The sequence below is a fragment of the Phyllostomus discolor genome, chromosome 1 (assembly GCF_004126475.2).
Source record: "Phyllostomus discolor isolate MPI-MPIP mPhyDis1 chromosome 1, mPhyDis1.pri.v3, whole genome shotgun sequence".
In the NCBI taxonomy this organism is placed as follows: Eukaryota; Metazoa; Chordata; class Mammalia; order Chiroptera; family Phyllostomidae; genus Phyllostomus; species Phyllostomus discolor.
The window spans coordinates 13,729,543-13,748,474 of record NC_040903.2 but is presented as its reverse complement, the minus strand read 5'-3'; the positions used below and the strand labels follow the sequence as shown (position 1 = coordinate 13,748,474).

Here is an 18,932-nt window from a genome sequence, read left to right as displayed (position 1 = left end):
GTGGTGCTTATTTTCTTTCTTAAAAATATGTGTATGAACATGTACAAATTAAAGAATCAATCAATGAAATGTAAATGTTAATTTTTATTTTGCTTTTGTATTTTGTTGGTTAGTACACCTTATACATTTTTAATTAGAATTCTTTTAAATCTTGCTTAAAATTAAATTTACAAAGTAGTTGATTATTACTGGAGAAATTTATATCCTAACCGAGAGTGAGGTTTTTGTCTTTGATTGATGTTCTCAAAGTGCATCTTCCTCTTTTGGAATGACTCAAAGCTGAAGTAATATACTTTTGTAAAACCAAAGACTGCTGTCTCTCTGGGTCCTATTTGATAGTCACCAAAACCCTTTTTAAAAAAATATTGTTATTTTTTTAATCATCCAAGAATGTGTTTATTGATTTTAGAGGAGGGGAAGGAGGGGAGAGAGGGAGGGGGAGAAAGAAAGAGAGAGAAAGATCAATCGGTTGCCTCCTGTACAACCTGGGATCAAACCCATATCCTAGGCATGTGCCCTGACTGGGGATCGAACCTGCCGCTTTTTGTTATACAGGATGGTACTCCAACTGAGCCACCTGGTTAGGGCTCACTGAAACCCTTTAAACACATACCTCCCTGCACCCGTGCTTTGTCATTCATCTACGAAGTGTGTGCCAACAAAGGAGTCTATTATGAGTCTCCACTCCATCAGTGGTGAGGGGATTGCTGGCTCATCCCCATCAGCTTGACTGGCCCTCGTGGGCCAGTGACGTGCCCTGACAAGGCCAGCGTTCGGAACTGCACAAGGCAGGGTTTGACCATGTGTCATAACTGGGTGAGCAGGCTGGTTCCTGATTAAACCCATAGCAGCGACCGTGGCTCATACTGGGTTCCTTCTGAGCCATAGGACACTGAATCAGATCACGTTGAAAATTAATTTGCCCTTTCAGCCAAGAAAAAGTAAAAGAAAATCTTTGGTGTATGATTATTTTTCTGGACTCTATAGTGGAGACTCATTCCACTTGATTATAAAATGTAGAAGTCGGGATCCAGAACCTTACCTTTTTAATAAATCAAAATTACATTTTGTTGTGGTTGTTTTTGTTTTTCTGTTGCGAGTGCTTCCAATGTCACAGAGATGTATGAACAAGTCCTTGTAAGGTTTATCATGAAAAACAGATTTATAAATCCTTTAACCCAGTTCCAAAATTGATCCCCTAAGAAAAGTTAAATATCACTGCTGTTTGTAGATTGCTAGATCACCACGAAGATAATTCTTTTATAAATACAGATGGTTTCCTTATGGAAATTACATGACAGTAAGTAGATGCCAATAGGAAAAAAAAAGACACGTTGATTAGCTAATAAAATGGTGTTCAGTAGAAGGATGCTTCTTTGTCTAATTTATGGCTTATTTGAACTTCCAATGCCCTGTTTTCATCGCAGCCTTTAGGAAATGTTCCTTTAAAAACTTTAAAAATGTAAAATAATGTGAATTTGATTGTCTTGAGCATAAAATGCTAATTATTGATTAGCAGTGAATCAAAGTTATAAAGCTTCCACCTCCTCACCCTTCTTCTCACGCCAAGACATTCTTATGAATTGATGAAGCCCAATCAATTGGCAGCGGGCTGGAAACCCCGCGCTGGAGTGACAGCTAAAAAATGAGCCAATGAATATGTTATCGGCAAACTATTGATATGAAAGTCAATACTCAGGGCTCTGGCATGCAAGGGCAGAGGGCGATGAGGAGAGGAACCAGTATTTGCCGGGTGCCTAGAGTGTGTCAGAACATAGGAACATCTTTACATTTGCGTCCCTGCGGATCTTTTTTTCTTTCATTTTCTCTGAGCTGTGTTGTATTAAAGGAGCCACCTCCCTCCTTCCCCCCCCACCCCCAACACTTTGCATTGGTTACGGAGAAAGCGGTGAGGAATTTCTTCACGGGATCACGCCTTGGAGGGCATTTGAATATTAGCATTACGTTTTCCGTTTTCACTACTCTGTTTGTTGGTGGGCGGAACGCTGAGAAATGTTGCCCAACCTTTTCCAAATGGCACGTGAATAATCCTGTAATCAGTGTAATGTATTCTGTTATGGGAGTAATCAAGTCATTCAGCTTTGAAGTAAGACCCAATTTCTTAAGAAGTGCCTGATGAATGCAGTTGCAGGTAGTTAGAGGAGGCTGATGTACCTGGGCTATTTGGGTCCTCTGGTAGAACTGGGAAAAAGTGCTTGAGGAAACTGAAGTGGACTGTTCTAAAAATATCTGAGTTTCAGGATATAGTTTCCTAGCAAGGCAAAGTGCACCGTTTTAGGTTTTAAAATCAAACATGGCTGTGTGCTTTTGAATCTAGTATTGCCAAAGCTTAGTTCATTGGAAGTGAGACCCAGGAAGATGGCGGCCTACTTTATGCCTGTTCTTTCCCTAGATCTTTGCAGGGTGGGGTCCTTCTCATTATTCAAGCGTTAGCTTAAATGCTCTTGCTTCAGGGATGCCTGCCCTGGGCTCATTTTGCCTGCCCCAGGGCCACAGTCTCCCTGTTCCCTCTTTTTCTTTTTCTTTTTCTTTTCTTCAGGGCTCTTCCCACCAGGAGAAATTCTTGCTACTTGGCTGGTGTCCCCCTTTCCAGGGGAATGTAGAGCTCCCTGTGAGTTGGGACTTTATGTTCACCAAGGTATTCACAAGACCCCAAACAGTTCCTGATGTGCCGGAGGCACTCCTGAAAGACTGAAAGAACAAATGCTTAATTCTAAACCCAGAGGGTTCCCCTCTATGTACATCATTTGCATTAGTAAAGGAGTCAGCGGAGCCAGCCCACCATTCTGCTCGCTGCAGTACCACCCACCCACTCTCCAGTGGCACATCTAAGGAAGGGTTAAAGCTCACCGAGTGGGGCCTGTCCCAGGTGGGAGGCTGCTGCTAATTGGGCAGCTCCGGTTCCCAGCCAAGCCACAAGCCAGCAGCAGGCATGCAAAACGCTTGGAGTACCTGCTAGTTAAGCTTCATATTACTTAAAACGTCTATTTCAAAACTAACTCCAGCGTCTATGGCAGGGGTGTCAAACTCATTGTCACTGGGGGCCACATCAGTCTCGTGGTTGCCTTCAAAGGGCCGGATGTAATTTTAGGACTGTATACATGTAACTACTCCTTAAAGGTTAAGCGAGAGCTTGGTGCTGCGGACAAGTAGAAACAAGGTGCTGGGCCAGATAAAACAAGGTAGAGGCCCATGAACCTTGTGTTTGCCACCTGTGCTCTCTGGGTACGCTCTGTAGTCGATTCACAAGGCTTTAGTAGCCCAAATCCCATTAATGGCAGAGACCTTGCACGAAGCCTTTGGTATTGACTTGGGGCAACTTAATCTGTGGGCTTGTGCTCCCTGCCCACCACCTTATGCTTCTCAACAGCTTTCCTGCTTACCCCTCTCTAGTTTTCCTCCTGCCCTGCTCTCCCCTCCCCTCCCGTCCCTTCTTTCCCCCCTCCCCTCTCCTCATCTCCCTACCCCTCAGCTCCCTCTCACTATTGAACTCTAAGCACGTGAGGGACAGTCTCGGCCCAGTTTCCTCCTCACCTACTCCTCCCTCTTCAGACGTATCTAGCCTTCTGATATTAAGTAAGGTCTCCATGAAATGAGCCAAGTATAAAATCTTCATGTATATAAGTAGGTAATTTTGGGGCTAATCATTGGTGTATCAATACCTCCCTATAGAATGTCTTTTTTTTCTTTTTCACATTGACATTCTGTTTATCAAAGACACGCATACCATGCACTGCAAAGCATTCTGATGATAAAAAAAAAAAACAAAAAACCCAGTGTGACTTTAAGCCGCAGGTTTCCCCAGTGTAGCCAGAAGAGGATTCGGCTTTAAAGAGAATAGTTAAGAAAACTCGTTTTAAGAGCCCATTTATTGCAGAAAATAGGGGAATTACCTGTCCAAGAGAATGAGCAGTGTTCAGGTGCTGCCGATACTTCCCCCGAATAGCACCGTGGTCCTGTGGTCCCAGAATAACGGCTTCTTTATTGGGAAAAGGGGGAGGCGTTGCCGTGGTTCAGTGGGCGGGCAACGCTCCTAGCAGGCTTCCCTGGTTTGCAGAAAATGCGCCCGCGTCGGCCTTTCCACAGAGGGCTGTCCGGCCGCGTCAGGGCCACACAGGGTATATACTCCTGGCCCTTTGATTCCGTTGTTCTCAGAGCAAACCCGCGTTTCCCAGAGTCTGCTTCACTGAACAGCCAACCGTCTGGTAGGAGTTTCCATGCTGAAGGGCTCCCGGTGCAGGAGGAGGGTGGGGGGGCGCTCACGCGTTGTTCACACCAGCAGGTTAAAGAGCAGGAGGGCCTCAAGGAAAGGGACCGGGGCGACTTCATTTCATGGCTGGTTTCTGAAATGCATTTGACTGTGGATGTTTCCAAAGTAGTCTTCCGATATCCTCTAGAGCCATTTAGCCACAAAAACAAAGAAAACAAATAAGCAAAAGCAGTTGTTGTATATAGTTGACCCTTGAACGACACGGGTTTGAACTGTGCGGGGCCACTTACATGTAGATTTTTTTTTTTCAGTAAACGCAGAGGGGCCTTTACAGCCTCCGGTTTCATGTGCCAGATTCAACCCCCCGATAATTGGAAACAGTATTTTCGCATTCCCAACTGCGATGTCCCGACCTTGATGGAAAATGCTGGTTTTGATCCAGGATTGGCTGAATTTGCAAATGTAGAGGGGCAACTGTAGAGCCAAAAGTTGTACCCAGATTTTTGATTGGGAGGGTCAGCGACCCTAACCCCTGCATGGTTCAAGGGTCAAGTGTACTTACTCCGAGTGCCTCATCTTGTGGTTGGGGCATTTGAACGTCTGGTGTCTTCTTCTCCCCCTGGATGGGAAGACAAGTGGGGCAAGGGCTCAGCCTGCAACTCCTTAGTGTCCGGCACTGGGCTGGGCGCGGTCCTGGCGTGGTTGCCTTTGAGCCCGCAGCAGCCCGAAATCCTGGATTTGTAGGCAGGATCTGCAAGCTCAAAGTGGTGATGGAGCTTGCTTACAGCCACTCAGTGGGGCGAGAGGTGCAGCTGTGCGGGGACCCGACTACTGACCCCACGCCCCACGCTTCTGATGCTCAGTGCTCCCAGCAGTCACACTGTTCTCACAGCAGACACAGACCCCACTCCACCTGTCCCACTTTTGGGGCCCCTTTGGGGCACTCATTTGTTGCCATCTAAAAGAAAATGCTGTCAGGAATTCGCCGTTGCACATAGAGCCTTCCGGTGAAGACTGCATACCTTTCACATGTAAAAACCGGAAATCAAGCATGTGATAAGTATGTATACCCATGTCCATACCTGTTCATCCAACCATCCATGTTACCTATACCTAATTATATCTACATACATCATCTGTGTCCACATCTATGTCACCTATACCTATATCACCTATATCTATATATGCATATATCTATATATCTATATAATGTGTACCTATATCACCTACATCTATATCTATCACCTATATCTATATATCTATGTCTAATCTACATCTACATCTATCATATATATCTATGTACCTACACCTAATCTCCATCTCCATCTTTATCTTATCTGTATCTATTCTGGCTTCCCTAGAATCCATTCCAGGCCGGAAACATGGTAGGAGCTCGGTGACGAGAACGTTTTGGCATCAGATGGGGACACACGAGATACAAAGTATGAGTCCACGCCCCTGTTCTGCTCCCGAGTCCCCTCGGCTTTGTCTTCTCCACAGCATTTCTCTCCGCCACACGTATATTTACTTGTGCGTTTGTTTTACATGTATTTGTTTTGCTTGCACTTGGGATGCAACTTTTTGGGGGAAAAGTGTTTCAGGTCATTTACTCGCTGCCATGAAGCTAGAGTAGGTGCTCAGTAAATATCTAGTGAAAGAAGAAGTGTTCAAAGCACATTTTTAAAAGATTTTATTTATTTATTTTTAGAGAGGGGAGGGAGAGAGAGAGAGAGAGAGCGCGAGAGAGAGAGAGAAACATCAATGTGCGGTTGCTGGGGGTCATGGCCTGCAACCCAAGCATGTACCCTGACTGGGAATCGAACCTTCGACACTTTGGTTCTCAGCCCATGCTCAATCCACTGAGCTACACCAGCCAGGGCCGAAACACATTTTTATCTTACTTCTACTTTCCCCAAACTCCTCAAATTGCTTTCTTTATTCGTCCGCTTCTGTCTCATGAGTAGCTGAAATCTACGTAGGGCTGGAAGTAAAGGAAGGCTCGGTTCTAGCAACCCCAGTCTAGTAAGCACTGCCGGGCTCTGGGCTACCAGGGGTGGGGCTGTCTGGAGACCTGGCTGGCTGGCGTACAGGAAGGTGTGCAGCCACAGGGACAGGACGCGCAGTCACCGCTTCGTGCTTTGTGTTCCAGCCCGTCACTGTCACAGCGCAGATCTCTTCGGCAGAGACCCCCAGTTTTCGTTTAGAAAGTCCAGATGGCAGCCCCACTTCCCATCCACTAAAACCACACCCTGCTGGGCTTCTTCACCTGGGACGGGAAAGAATTTCAATACAATTAATCTCCTTGGCAATCCTTTAAAACCCATTCTTCTTAGAAGGGGGTGCATGGATTCATCAGACAGCCGAAAGGATCTGGAAAAGATAAGGACCCCTGAGCCGCGCGGACTGATACAGACTGGGTGGAATATTTTACTTGGTGCTTAGGTAAGGTGAAGGACTGAAAAATGGGCTTCCTTTCATCTTTGAAGTTAAAGAAATTCTGTGTGTTTGTTCAGTATTTGCCCGTTCCTTCCCCTCCACCACCACACACACAGTAACACACACACGCCCGCTTCACTCCTTTATGGCAGGAATGCTTCTGATATCCTGGGATTAGGAAGGCAGGTGAGGCGCTGCTCCCAAGGCAGGGTGCTCGCGGCCACCCCACCTCTGCAAAGCACCGGATATGAGCTCGGGACTGGTGCTGAATGCAGAGTGCGGTGGCAAGGCATTCTGCCAAAACGTTTCCGGATCCAGCGGTAGAGACTGACGCCCACCCAGCACCGATCGGATTACCGCGGCCCCAGAAGCACTTTAATCTCCACCGCTGCTCCTCCGGGCGGGGAGGGCACCAGCCGGGGGCGGAGAGGAGATGACTGAGGTGTGTGTGCTGTGGAGGGCCTTGGAGGCTGGAGTCGCCCTGCTTTGGGGCTGGCGCTGGGAACATGAAACCACTTGCCACAGAGATAAAGTGAGGGGTTCTTATGCATGGGTCTGTGGATAGCTTTTCTTTAATTTCGAGTCTAGTGTGTAAAATTTTTGTCAAAACAGGTTTTTAACACACACAACCTAGTGGCGGCAAGTTGTGCTTCTGTGGCTGACTACATTCAGGGAATAAGTGAAAGTTTTAAACAGGGATACACACTTTTTTAAAAGTGCACTTATTTATTGATTTTTAGAGAGAAAGGAAGAAGAAGGAGAGCGAGAAACAGAGAGGGAGAGAAGCATCAATTTGTTGTTCTACTTATATATGCATTCATTGGTTGATGCTAGTGTGTGCCCTGACCAGGGATCGAACCCGCAACCTTGACGCATTGTTATCGGGAGAATGCACTAACCAACTGAGCTAGCTGGCCAGGGTCAGGGATACACTTTCATAATGTGTTGGGGGTGGGGAAGCAAAGGGAAAATAAAGCTGGATCCTTAAGTAAAGGAAGGAGGACCTTTTACTAGCCAGAAACAGCAAATGAGGAGAAAAGAATGGAATAGAACATGAGTGAAATAAAATAACCAGAAAAATATTATCAAAATGAATGGTATTTGTCCAATCACACACTTGTATCTAACTGTCTACCCATCAGCTAGTGGGAAAAATTTGAAAGCCCTGCGTTGGAATAAATTTATTTTCTTGGGAACACAGAATAAAGAAAATCATAATAGGCTGTGATTAATTCCATCCAAAGTAACAAAACGAGAGTAAGCCAGCTTTTCTGCTTGTGTGGGGCTCACAGTCCATTTATAAGGAAAGGTCCTGTAATTAGAGGTCAATGTGTTGGCCATGACAGGCACTGACGACCCAGAAAGGCCGGGAGAGGAGCTGGGGGCTGAGAGACGTGTGGGTCTGGAGATCCCAGGTTCTGAAGGTTGAGCCTTTACACTTTGGGCTGCGGGAGAAGGAGAGCCAGGGGCAAGGATCCAGGAATGTGGTCCCAGGAAGATGAAGAGAGATTTGCCTGGCTCTGGCATTCCAGATGGATGTGGTGGGGAGAGAAGGAGGCCAGGACAAAGGAGGCAGGAAGAGTAACAGTGGAAACATTCCCTATTACTCAGAGACTTTCCCAGTAGGGTGAAAAAGGGGGAGGGGGGATGTGGGTTTCTGGAAGGATATTTACAAAAGCAGGTCAGGAAAACTGACAAGAAGACAAGCATTGAGCTCAGTGCAGGAGCAATGTCCTGTCTTCCTATATACGGGGGAAGTACGAACCCATGTGTACGCAAGTAAGTGGCAAACCTTACTGGGGCAGCCTCAAGGTGGAAATTCATAGCTATTATTTTCGTGGCCTCTAGCTACAAAAGCTAACAGGTGAAGATAGTCTAGAGACCCTAAGTGGGAAAAAATGACATCTTAACATTTTTGTCAGGTAGGCAATTTAAAAATATCCTTGAATTTAATATATGCCATTAATGCTAAAGGTTGTGTGATAACGATGCAAAAATGCCTTCTTTTCAATAGTTGTAAGGGGCTAGATCCACATAGAGAAGAGACCATGATGGCAGCCCCACAAAGCTGGGAAAACATACCGTGAGCCTGCCCTCCAGAATTAACTAACACCACAACCTATGTCAGGGACTCACGATTATCCGAGTATCAGCTTTTGGATTCTGTCCAGTGCCATTAGCGATTCCCATGTTGATTGCCCTGTTATTCATGAATGTTAATTGCTTCTAAATCTCTTTGGATGTTCAGATACTCCGGGAAAAAAAATTCTGACTGGCGACGCTTGGGGAAAAACATTCTGACTGGCGAAGGTGCGAGTTTTATTAATGTGCCAGTAAACAAGAAATCTGTTTCGAGACTCCAGCGAAGTGTGTGTGATTCAGGATGTTTGGAGACAGTTGATGTGGCATCTTTCTTGGCATGTCTGTCGTGTGTTGGTGGTGTGATAGAGGGGATGGGAAGGTTTTCAGTGATAACTGTGGTGTTTGTCTGAAGCCAGCATGCTTGCGGGTATGATTAGATAACCAAACCATTCCTTCTGGGGTTCCTACTTGCTTAGTATGACATGGCTACCTTTGTGAAAAGCTTATACTTAATGCTATCAAATCAGAAGATATAGACATATGAATGTAATTTGTTTGGTTCATCACCTCTGTGTTGCTCTTCACAGTTTCTGAACCAGAAGGAACCTTGGAAGTAAGCTTCTTAACCTTCCTTATTTTGCCACTGGGGAACAAAGCCTCGGAGGAGTAAGGAAGAGGTCAGGGCCGCAGGGCAATTCAGGAGAACCGAACAGAGAGGGAGGTCACTGGGCTCTTGGCCCAGGGCTCCAGCAATCAAGAGAAGGGAAATAATAAAAACTGGTGTTGATTATGTTTTCAGAAACATTGCAATGAGTGTTTGTGGAGTTCCCCCTGCCCCCACGGGTGGGAACATCTAGTATGATTTAGTACTGAGTTTCCCGTATTTGTAATTGCGACAGTATCCCAGTGGGAATAAAGGAGACACAGGGAAAGGGCAGAGCGCCCAGTGCAGCATTGGGATCGCCTCATTCGGCCAATATTTATGGAGCTCCTCCCCCTGGGAGTTTAGCAGTGAACACAAAAGTTCCTGCGTTTCTGGAGTGCAGGGCCTCCTTGCGGGGGCGGGGGTCATAGGGAAAGAGGTAGAGAGATGGAGAAAGAGAAAGAGCAGTCAGGGGACAGAGCGGGAGGAGCTCTTCCAGGTGAGTGCTCAGGGGAGACTCGCTGGAGAGGCAGGTGAGCATGGATCCTGGGAATGCCAGCAGCAAGGCTGTCGCAAGGAAAGGGAACAGCTGGAGGGAAAGAAGGTCCCGCAGTGGGAGTGTGCTTGGGGATTTGAGACAAGCCGAGAGGTCAGTGTGGCTGCAGCTGAGCAGATAGTGGGAGGTCATGACCTTCGAATCAGGGCCTTCGGGAAGGCTCTGGGTCAGGCATGTTTAAGAAGATCCATCTTTCTACATGACTGTAGTCGCAAATAGTATGCCTCATAAGCGGAGCCCAAATTCACCTTTTCTGAGAGCGTTTTCCGAAGGTGCTATCCTTCTGGGCTCCGTATCACTGACTCCCCAGGAGTGTCCAGAGAATGTTAGTTCTTTCTGGGGAATTTTATTTGTATTTTTCCTTTCAAATATTTTATTATTTATGTTATTACGGTTGTCCCACATTTCTGCCTTTGCTCCCCTCCGCCCGTTCCACCCCCCATGCCCACAGCCAATCCCCACACCGTTGTTCATGCCCATGGGTCCTGTGTATACATTCTTTGACTATTCCCTTCACCTTCTTTCTGGAGAGTTTTAGATTAGAGTGGTTTTCACTGTGCTCGAATCACTGAACCATAAGATGACAGATTTCTTGATGATAGGATTTGTGTCACACACGTTTTTGTATCTTCCAAGAAGCCAGTTGGAGTGCAAACCTTATATGCAGTGGGAACCCAGTAAATATTGATTATTTGGCCAATGCATGAATCAGTGGCCTGAGTGTGGTTGAAAGGATGGGGTGTCTTAGAAAGGGCTGTTAAAATATACCCTTCTAAAAATGCTGTGGGCAAGGTTACTTCTGAGCTTTCTGACTTCCTTGAAATACTTTTTAAAGATGAGTCCATATACTGACACGTGAATGTAACAAACCAAAGAGCAGTAACGTTATTTTCAGGCCAAATTTTAGTTGGGTGGTTGGATTTTGTCAATCTAATTTTTCTTCCACGTTTACAACCTTTTCTCTGGTATTAAAGGAATGTTGGGATCTGGGCTCATTCGACCAAGGGGTTACGTTCGGCACCGTCTGTGCTCTGGGTAAAGTGTGTTGGATGGGTTGAAATGGTGGCGGAAGTTAAGTGGGAAATGCCAGTCCCCAAGGAAAAGGTGGGTGGTCAAGTTGCACTGTGACGGGGAAGATGAAGGTTGTCATTCTTGTGCTCCTGTTACTGGGTTCTCTCACTGTGATGGACCAAAAGTTTATTTGCCTATTGCATTTCAATATCCCCATCTGTGAAGTGGGGGTAACACAAACTTACCCTCTGCCTTTCAGGTTTTTTGCGAAAATCAGTGAACTAATATTGGTAGAATTGGAGCCCCATGGATGAAGGGTACTTTGTAAGTATAACGCATTATTGTCATGTTATGTTCTGTTACTCCAAAGTGCAAATAAATAACGGATGTCTTTTCTTGCCATGTTGGGAAATAAGTAACGTCAAGTTTCATACCCAGCTGTCGATGCCCTGACTTCCTTTGAGGAATTTGATATTTCTGAGCTCTCTCATGGTTTGTCAATATGTTGGATGTAGAAAAGCCTGATCCCCTACCCCCTACCCCCCAATATTCAGGCAATGTTTACTAGATAATTTAGAAGAATACATGTCTACATAGCGTGTAAAAATGCTGATATGAACCCTGGATGTGAATGCAAGCTGTATTGATTTCTCTTGCCTCACATTTTGTCCCTTATTTATTTATTTATTTTGACTTGCATTTCACTCTGTGTCCTGAGCAGTCAGTTTGTGTCTTAAAGAAATGGTGGGTTTCAGGGAGAAACTGAATGTTTCACGAGGTCAGCAATGTTTTGTTAATGATGAAACCAAAGGAGACATCCCTTAGACAACTTGCTAAGCATCGTGTTTCCAGACTTTGGGTGAAGGAGGAGGCCACCTAGAATGGTGAGCTAAATGCGGCTCCCCCCCTCTCTGACCGTGTTACTGCCCAGATGGCTTGGCAGTGGCCTTGTCCACAGAACAGCCAAGGGCCGTAAGCCACAAGGCCAGAGAACAGGCAGAAACTGCACACCCCCAAAGCAAGGGCTTCAGCTGATTTCCCCTGCTGAATGGTACGCCTTTTTATTTTGCTAGGTTGACCAGTGCCTTGGCATTGGGTAGACGGCTGCAGACTGGCTGGCGACATGCCCAGTGCTTAACACGTAGTATTTTTTTTTTTATTTTTTTAAAGAGGGTTGTCACCTTTTAAAAACTCTTAATATGGAGAAATACAAAAAGTGTCATGACTGCTAATTGAAGCCCATTTTTCGTGAGCTGCCCTGAGACCCACAGGACTGTAGGCTCTTATGTCTGGAAGGGGCTACATGTCGCATCTAGTGCTGTTTCTTGGCCGATGTGAAGCTTCGTCGGATGGGTGCCCGGGGCCTGTAGAGGCAGGCCTTCTACCCCCAGAGGCCCCGCCCCTTTGGAGTTGCAGCATTCTCTCTCAAGTGGAACCCAACCAAGTCCACCCTCTCTGTGTCCTCCACCCTGGGGTCCTGACTTCATTTTTCATACCTACCAAGAACAAGTTTTCCTCTTCCAAAGTGACACCCTTTTGAGTGTTTGGTGGCATGGATCGGGTCCCCTCTAGGGGGGGTCTCTGTGTTCGTTTCAGTTCCCTCAACCACTGGAACTTGTACACCAAGACTCCCAGCCCCTTTGCCCCTCTGGGGAGGTTCTCATTTGTCTGTATCTTTCTTAGCAAACAGCCCCGAGGCTCTGCCTTCTCCAGGCCCCACTCTGCAGCTCAGAGTCGAGAGATCTAATCAAAGGTATGGAAGAGCATGACCTCGAAGAAACCAGCTGAAGTCACGTGCGCCCATGGATTGGTTTGAGTAATAAGACAGCAAAGCCCCCATCCCCCTGTGAGGTGCAGATGATTGACAGGGAGAAAGTTGCTTTGGTTAATAATACAATCTGCTTGCCTCCCGCAGACACAGCAGCAGCCTACTAATTTGTTAGAAGTGAATTAAGGTTGTTTACCGATGTTTTGGAGTAACTGTCAGAGTGAAAAAAAAAAGTTTGTACTAGAGGAGACCACTCACCTACTTCGGAGCCGCTGATTATTTTAAACTGAGTGCATAAATAATATATCGAGGTATGAAAGGTGGTTGGAAGCATCTGAACACGAAGCCTCCTGTTTACTAACTGTCACTGGGCTGAAGAGAGTCTAAACAGCACTGGATCTTTTTGTCTGTGAGTGCAAGGCATGAAATTAACTTTCACTTCATAGTTAGCAGAAATCATGATTAAGGCAGTCTTGTTGACGTGTCTTCCGATGATCTGGGTCCCTTTTACTATGCAAGACAATCCTTGGCAACAGAATGCTTCTCCTGTCTCCATCGAAACAAGCCCCCTGTCCCTGTCCCTCCCTCCACCCCCAGGCTTTGTTTGGGTCACTGAATCAGTTGGCTCTGGGTAGAGAGGAAAACAGCAGAAGGATACTAGACTTGGTTCCCGGGGCTCTGGTCCTGACTGTCAGGAGCCCTCTCTGCGTCTCCCTTCTCTCGCCTGTTGAGTGAGGGCAGTGGCATCTGCTTCCACTACTTTACTGGAAGGTGGAGAGACCCCAGTGAGGTCGTCATTGTGAAATGGCTCTGAAAGGTATCAGGTGTCATTTCTGGATGGGACAAGGCTGTGTTCTGAGTGACTTACATATACTAACTCATTTAGTCTGCCTGACAACCCGATGGGACAGGTACTGTGACTGTCCCGGTTTTATCACTGCAAAAACTGAAGCTCAGAGAAGTGAGGAGGCTTGCTCCATCACCTCACAGGTAATGGTGCAGATGGGATCCAACTGCCAGGCAGTTGGGGTCCGGAGTTGGTGTTCTTAACTTTTACTTGTCTGGGAGAAGGAGCCAGCTTTTCCTGCAAGTGGTTGTGCCTCCTGCTCACGCTGAAGGAAATGAAACATCATTCCTAGTAGCCTGGACCCACGTTACCCGAGAAAAGGCAGGTATGGCTTCCCTGTGAGTGCTTATCAGCAAGGAGGAATCTTGCTGGATAGGGAGGCAGCCAACTGTATGGAGTAATTATGTTTTATGTGTGAAGAGCCAGGCTATTCCTAGATGAAAAGCCCTAAGTGAAAAGATCTATTACTTGTAATGCATTCAGAAACAAGGAATTTGATTCACTTTTTGTCCCTGTAAACTTGAAAGTGTGATAGCCTATTTTGGAGTATGGGGAGAGCGTTAGAGAATGAATAGAAAATGTATGGAATGTTTAATTTTGCATGATTACATTTCATATTTGCCGAGGTAACTGTGGCAAATAGAAATGCATAACAACATCACAGCATATCTATTTTAGATGTTCTGATGAAATACTCTGGGTTTTACAGTCTGATACATGAACCCTTTGGGATAAGTCTTTATTATGCAAATGAACAAGAATGTATTTGTGTTCGCATCATTGAAAATATGTAACTTGTATAACTGCTTTTTTATTTATATTTACATTATATTTATTTGAATTTCAAAAGAGGTAAGAGCCTAACATGATTAATGAAAACAAAGATGATGGGAATTTGCAGATTCTCCCCCCTGAAGTGTGCTCACTGTGTAGCGAGGTCATACCTAAAAGTTGGAGTGGCAAGACCTGGGGTCTGATTTGCTTTGGATTTCTCAATGGAGCAGTTCAAAAATAGGGTCATTTGCATAATCCCAGAAAAATGGACGGACTCCTGAGAAGTAATCAGCTGAAGGGGAAGAATAAATCCTGCAATTTCAAATGGCCAAAACCTCAGCAGTTGCTGCTGCGCCCTAGCCCTCGTTAATACAATAAGGTAATGGCATAACTAAATACATGATGGAATTCCAATAATTGGGAACTTAGTTTTCCCATCACAATATGCAGCTTGCGGATGTTGAAAAGCGCCCGGGTCTTTGAGGAGGAGGCCAGCCAGGTTCCTTCTTTCACAGCAGCCTCTGCAGCTCCTCTGGCCATTGGGACACACTTCCCTTTCAAGCTATTTTTAGTGGGTTATATTTAGACAAGGTGAAGTTAAGCAGGAAGTACCCCAAAGTCTGACTTGCCTGCCCAGCCGTTAAGAGTTGAGGATCATTTTGCTGAACGTGTCCCTGGTGCCCTCTAGATCTTTCTAGGTAATAATGGGTGAAATGCAGGCTGGAGAGGAGTGCTGGTCGGGGCTGGGCAGTACCTCTTTGGGTCCTAATTCTGAGATGGCTTAGTGGAGCGGCTGAAGGACAGGCTCCATCCAGAGCTGAGCTCCTGGGGGCAAACCCTGGCGTGGTCTCTTCCAGGGTGTGCAACCCTGGGGAAGAAACTCAGTCTCTCTTGTTTGCTTCTGTGTGAAAGGCCAACCTCAGTGTCGGTGCGAGGCTGCACTGAGTTAATTACGGAAAGAGCTCAGGAACTACCGGGCAGCTTGTGCACCCAGCAAATGTTAGCTAATATTGTTAGGCAATCTGAGGGGCAGGTTTTTATTCCTCTGAATGTGGCAAATCTTTGAGGAAGAACAAATAAATAGATTTATGGCTTCATCCTTTCAAGAAATATTTATTGACCATTTTATCTACCGCCATTGTGGGTGTCAGAAAACAAAGATGAATAACACCTCTTCCTTGCCTTGGGAATTGAATTGGGAAAATAGACATGTCAACAGCTGATGATGATGATGATGATGTTATAAATAATAGCATTAAAACAGAATCTGGCAGGTAGTAAGATATTTTCACAGGGCCTGGTCTGTCATCACAGTGCCCCCAGCATTGAAGACATACACGAAGAAATGAATGACAGGAGTTTGGTCTAAGGTGATTTTGTCCAAGGGTCCAACTGGTTTAGCAGCACAGAGTAGGTTCCTAGCTGAGTAGTCCCTTAGCGTATGGCTGGGACTCAGTCTATGCTCAGAGATTCGGTGAGTGGGTGAACGCACGGATAAAACTCACCTGGAGCTTCTTCTCTTTTCAATGATCACGGTCAGCTGGAGAAAGCAGGTGGTTTTGCTGATGTTGAATATTAGGCCTGGCACTAGGGTGAGGTCAGTGAGATGCTCGAGGTGCACAATTCACGGAGGTGCTCACGCCCAGGGTCCCCCAGGGCCTCCTTAGATTTTGCGCCTTAGGGCCCTCGTTTCCTCAGCCTTTCCCAGGCCCTGTTGAATATGCTCATCTTATATGTGTGACTGTGCGTTATCTGAATATTTCCCCCCAATTTTGTTTTGAAAAATGTCAAGGCTACAGAAAAGTTGAAAGAACAGTACAAGAAGTACTCCGTACACCTTTTACCTAGCTGTATGAATTGCCAGTGTCTGGCCACACTGGACCATATCCCCCTCTGTAGCCCTGACCTTGAACCTTGTCCTAATGCACCAGGGGAATCATGTACCTTCTGTTTCAACATCCTCCTCCCCCCTCTGGAGTATGTGATGTTAAATTTTCTTTCAAAATTCTGCATCGCCAAAGGATAAATTTTAGAAGAGAAAGTCAAAAAGAACATTAAGAGAACTTTGCTTAAATGGTCTTTCAATTTTAAAAACTGCTACTTGAAATTTATTGGTAGACCATTAATACACTAAAATATTTAGAACATGGTCAATTTAATATGCCGAAAATTTGAAAGGCCCGAAAGTTTTTCTGGTTGCTCTGACATTCTCTTTTACAAAGGAGATGTTTGTTGTTGTTGTTGTTGTTGATGTTGTTGTTGAAAAGGCAAGTTCTCTTGACCATTATTGTTCGGAGAGCCTTTCCAAAGTAGATAGTACATCCATTACTAATACAACGACAGCATCATTTTCTGTGTCAAGACCATTCATTGTAAGGGGTCACTTTGCAACTATAACATTGGGGCTATTTATACATTTGGTGATATGCTCTCGAATAAAAAGAAATACACATTTGACTTTGGACGATGCTGACAAACTTTCTTGAAAACAAGCTTCTCAGATCATTTTGAATGTTTATAAAAAAAAGGTGTCACTATATAAGTGTGGCAAGATCTGCCAGAAGATTGTGTTATCTCAGTGGTTTTGGAAAGGCTCTCTGCGAAGCCTTGGGAATGAGGGGAGGAGCCCCCGAGGGGGTGGAGCTGGCCAGAGAGAAGGCGGGGAGACCAGCGCTGGAAAACCAGGTGGCTCCTGTTCCATTACAGTGTCTCTGGTAGGAAGTGCTCCGTGCTGTCATTTGCCTACGAATCAGCTTTCAGGAATGTGTGTTACAGCTAAAAAGTTTGGAAACCACCAAACCAGCATGGGTGGCTAGAAGAAGAAATAGAAAAAATTCAGGCAGCCATGTGTGCAGACAGTGAGAAGTGGTAGCTGCCAACTTGCAGGGTGAGAGAGGTCAGAGCAAGCACGAAACGCAGGTGCAAGAAAGGAAACAGCCCCTGTCTGGGGGTGTTCAGCAGGGTCAAGTGCCCACACGTAGCTTAGGGCGGTGATTCTGCGATGGAGTGACTACTGGTCCTCAACTCGGAGATTCTCATTCAATAGATCCAGGTTCAGGAGTCTGGGTTTTTTTTGATATAGTAATCTCTCTCTCTTTTTAACGATTTTATTTATTTATTTCTAGAGAGGGAAGGAAGGGACAAAGAGAGAGAAAAACATCAATGTGCGGTTGCTGGGGGCTGTGGCCTGCAACCCAGGTATGTGCCCTGCCTGGGAATCGAACCTGCGATGCTTTGGTTCGCAGCCCATGCTCAATCCACTGAGCGACACCAGCCAGGGCGAAACAGCCATTCTCTTTATCCAGTTCTGTGCATTTCCTTTGTTTTACCTCGAGGACTAGCATCAAAATTTGTTCTTATGACCTCTCTGTTTCCACCATTTAGTGCCGGGCACGTTGTATGTATTGTATACCCTGGCACACGGCATGCATTCAATACAGAAACTTGTGTCCATGGGTTAAGGAGTGATATCAACAATTCAGTATTTCTTGTTTTAGATTGTCTTTTAACAAGTATTTATTGAGCACTTACTATGTGATAGACTTTGTCCTAGAGGCTTCTGTCCAATTTGATTCTTACAACAGCCCTCTTTACCTGTCTACAATGGGGAAACTGAAGCTCAGGGAAACTAAATAATTCAACCAAGACCACACATATGGCTGTGCCCAATTCCAGTCCAGATATCCCTATTTTGAGTTTCACTTCTCTATTTTTTTTAATGTTCCTCTCCCAGGCCTTGCAAATAGTGAGCAGGTTTCCTCCCCCTTATTAAACTGGAATTTCCTCACAACTGATTCTCCAGGATTTCGCTCAGCCTGCACATAGAAGGGAAGATCTTCCTCCCCTTGACATGGCCAGAGACCCTGAGTGCCATCAAACGCCACTGCCCACAGTGAGTCCAGGAGCGAAGCCGCTCTGGGAGTTTCCGGCAGGGGCTGCCTGCGAGGGGACCACGACATCAGGCCTGTGTGCGCGTGTGCCCCAAACACCGTCTTACAGAATAAAACAGTTGTCGCGGTGACTAGAACATTGAATTGGTTAAGCCTTCTGGGTTTAGATTGTTTTTTGGAGAGTGAGTAACTCTATGATTTTTACTTGTCACAGGCTAAAAGGGGGGGAAAAAGTAAGAGTGAAACTCCGTAGCTATTTTTCTTCCCTGTACGTTCACAGTGGTTATTTATATCTGGGAAGTTTCTACTGGGATTTGGTTCGGGGTACAGACCTGGCAGGGTGGCTTCTGCACTCCGCGGTGACATTTGACAGCCTGCAGGCAAGGCAGGATGGATTTCTAATATCTAGGTGTATGGATCTGAGGGCCAAGCGCTGGGATCGTACTGTATTATGAAATGGATTTATTGACCCGAATCTAAAAGTGGCCTGTGGCCTGTCAATATCAGATCTGTATCAATATGGTTGATAAATTAGGGTCCCCGACCCTTTGTTTCATTTGCTTTATCAACTGCACTCGGCAGTAACGATCAAAGACTCCAGGTGGTGCGTGGCAAATGGCTTACTGCTCTCGTCATGTGTGCTGCGGGACCGAGGGCCTGGTTTTGTGATAGCGCACAGGTCAGACCCACCCTG

At 45.8% G+C, this 18,932-nt stretch overlaps 1 protein-coding gene across 1 annotated transcript in view; it reads left to right on the top strand.

The window, feature by feature from the left end:
- PPARGC1A (PPARG coactivator 1 alpha) overlaps window positions 1-18,932 on the top strand; it is a 632,304-nt gene that overhangs the window by 173,301 nt on the left and 440,071 nt on the right. Inside the window, exon 2 of the mRNA XM_028505630.2 lies at window positions 11,219-11,283. Within this exon, the coding sequence (XP_028361431.1) occupies window positions 11,266-11,283 (18 nt within the window). The 5' untranslated portion in view covers window positions 11,219-11,265. The remainder of the gene's footprint in view (window positions 1-11,218; window positions 11,284-18,932) is intronic.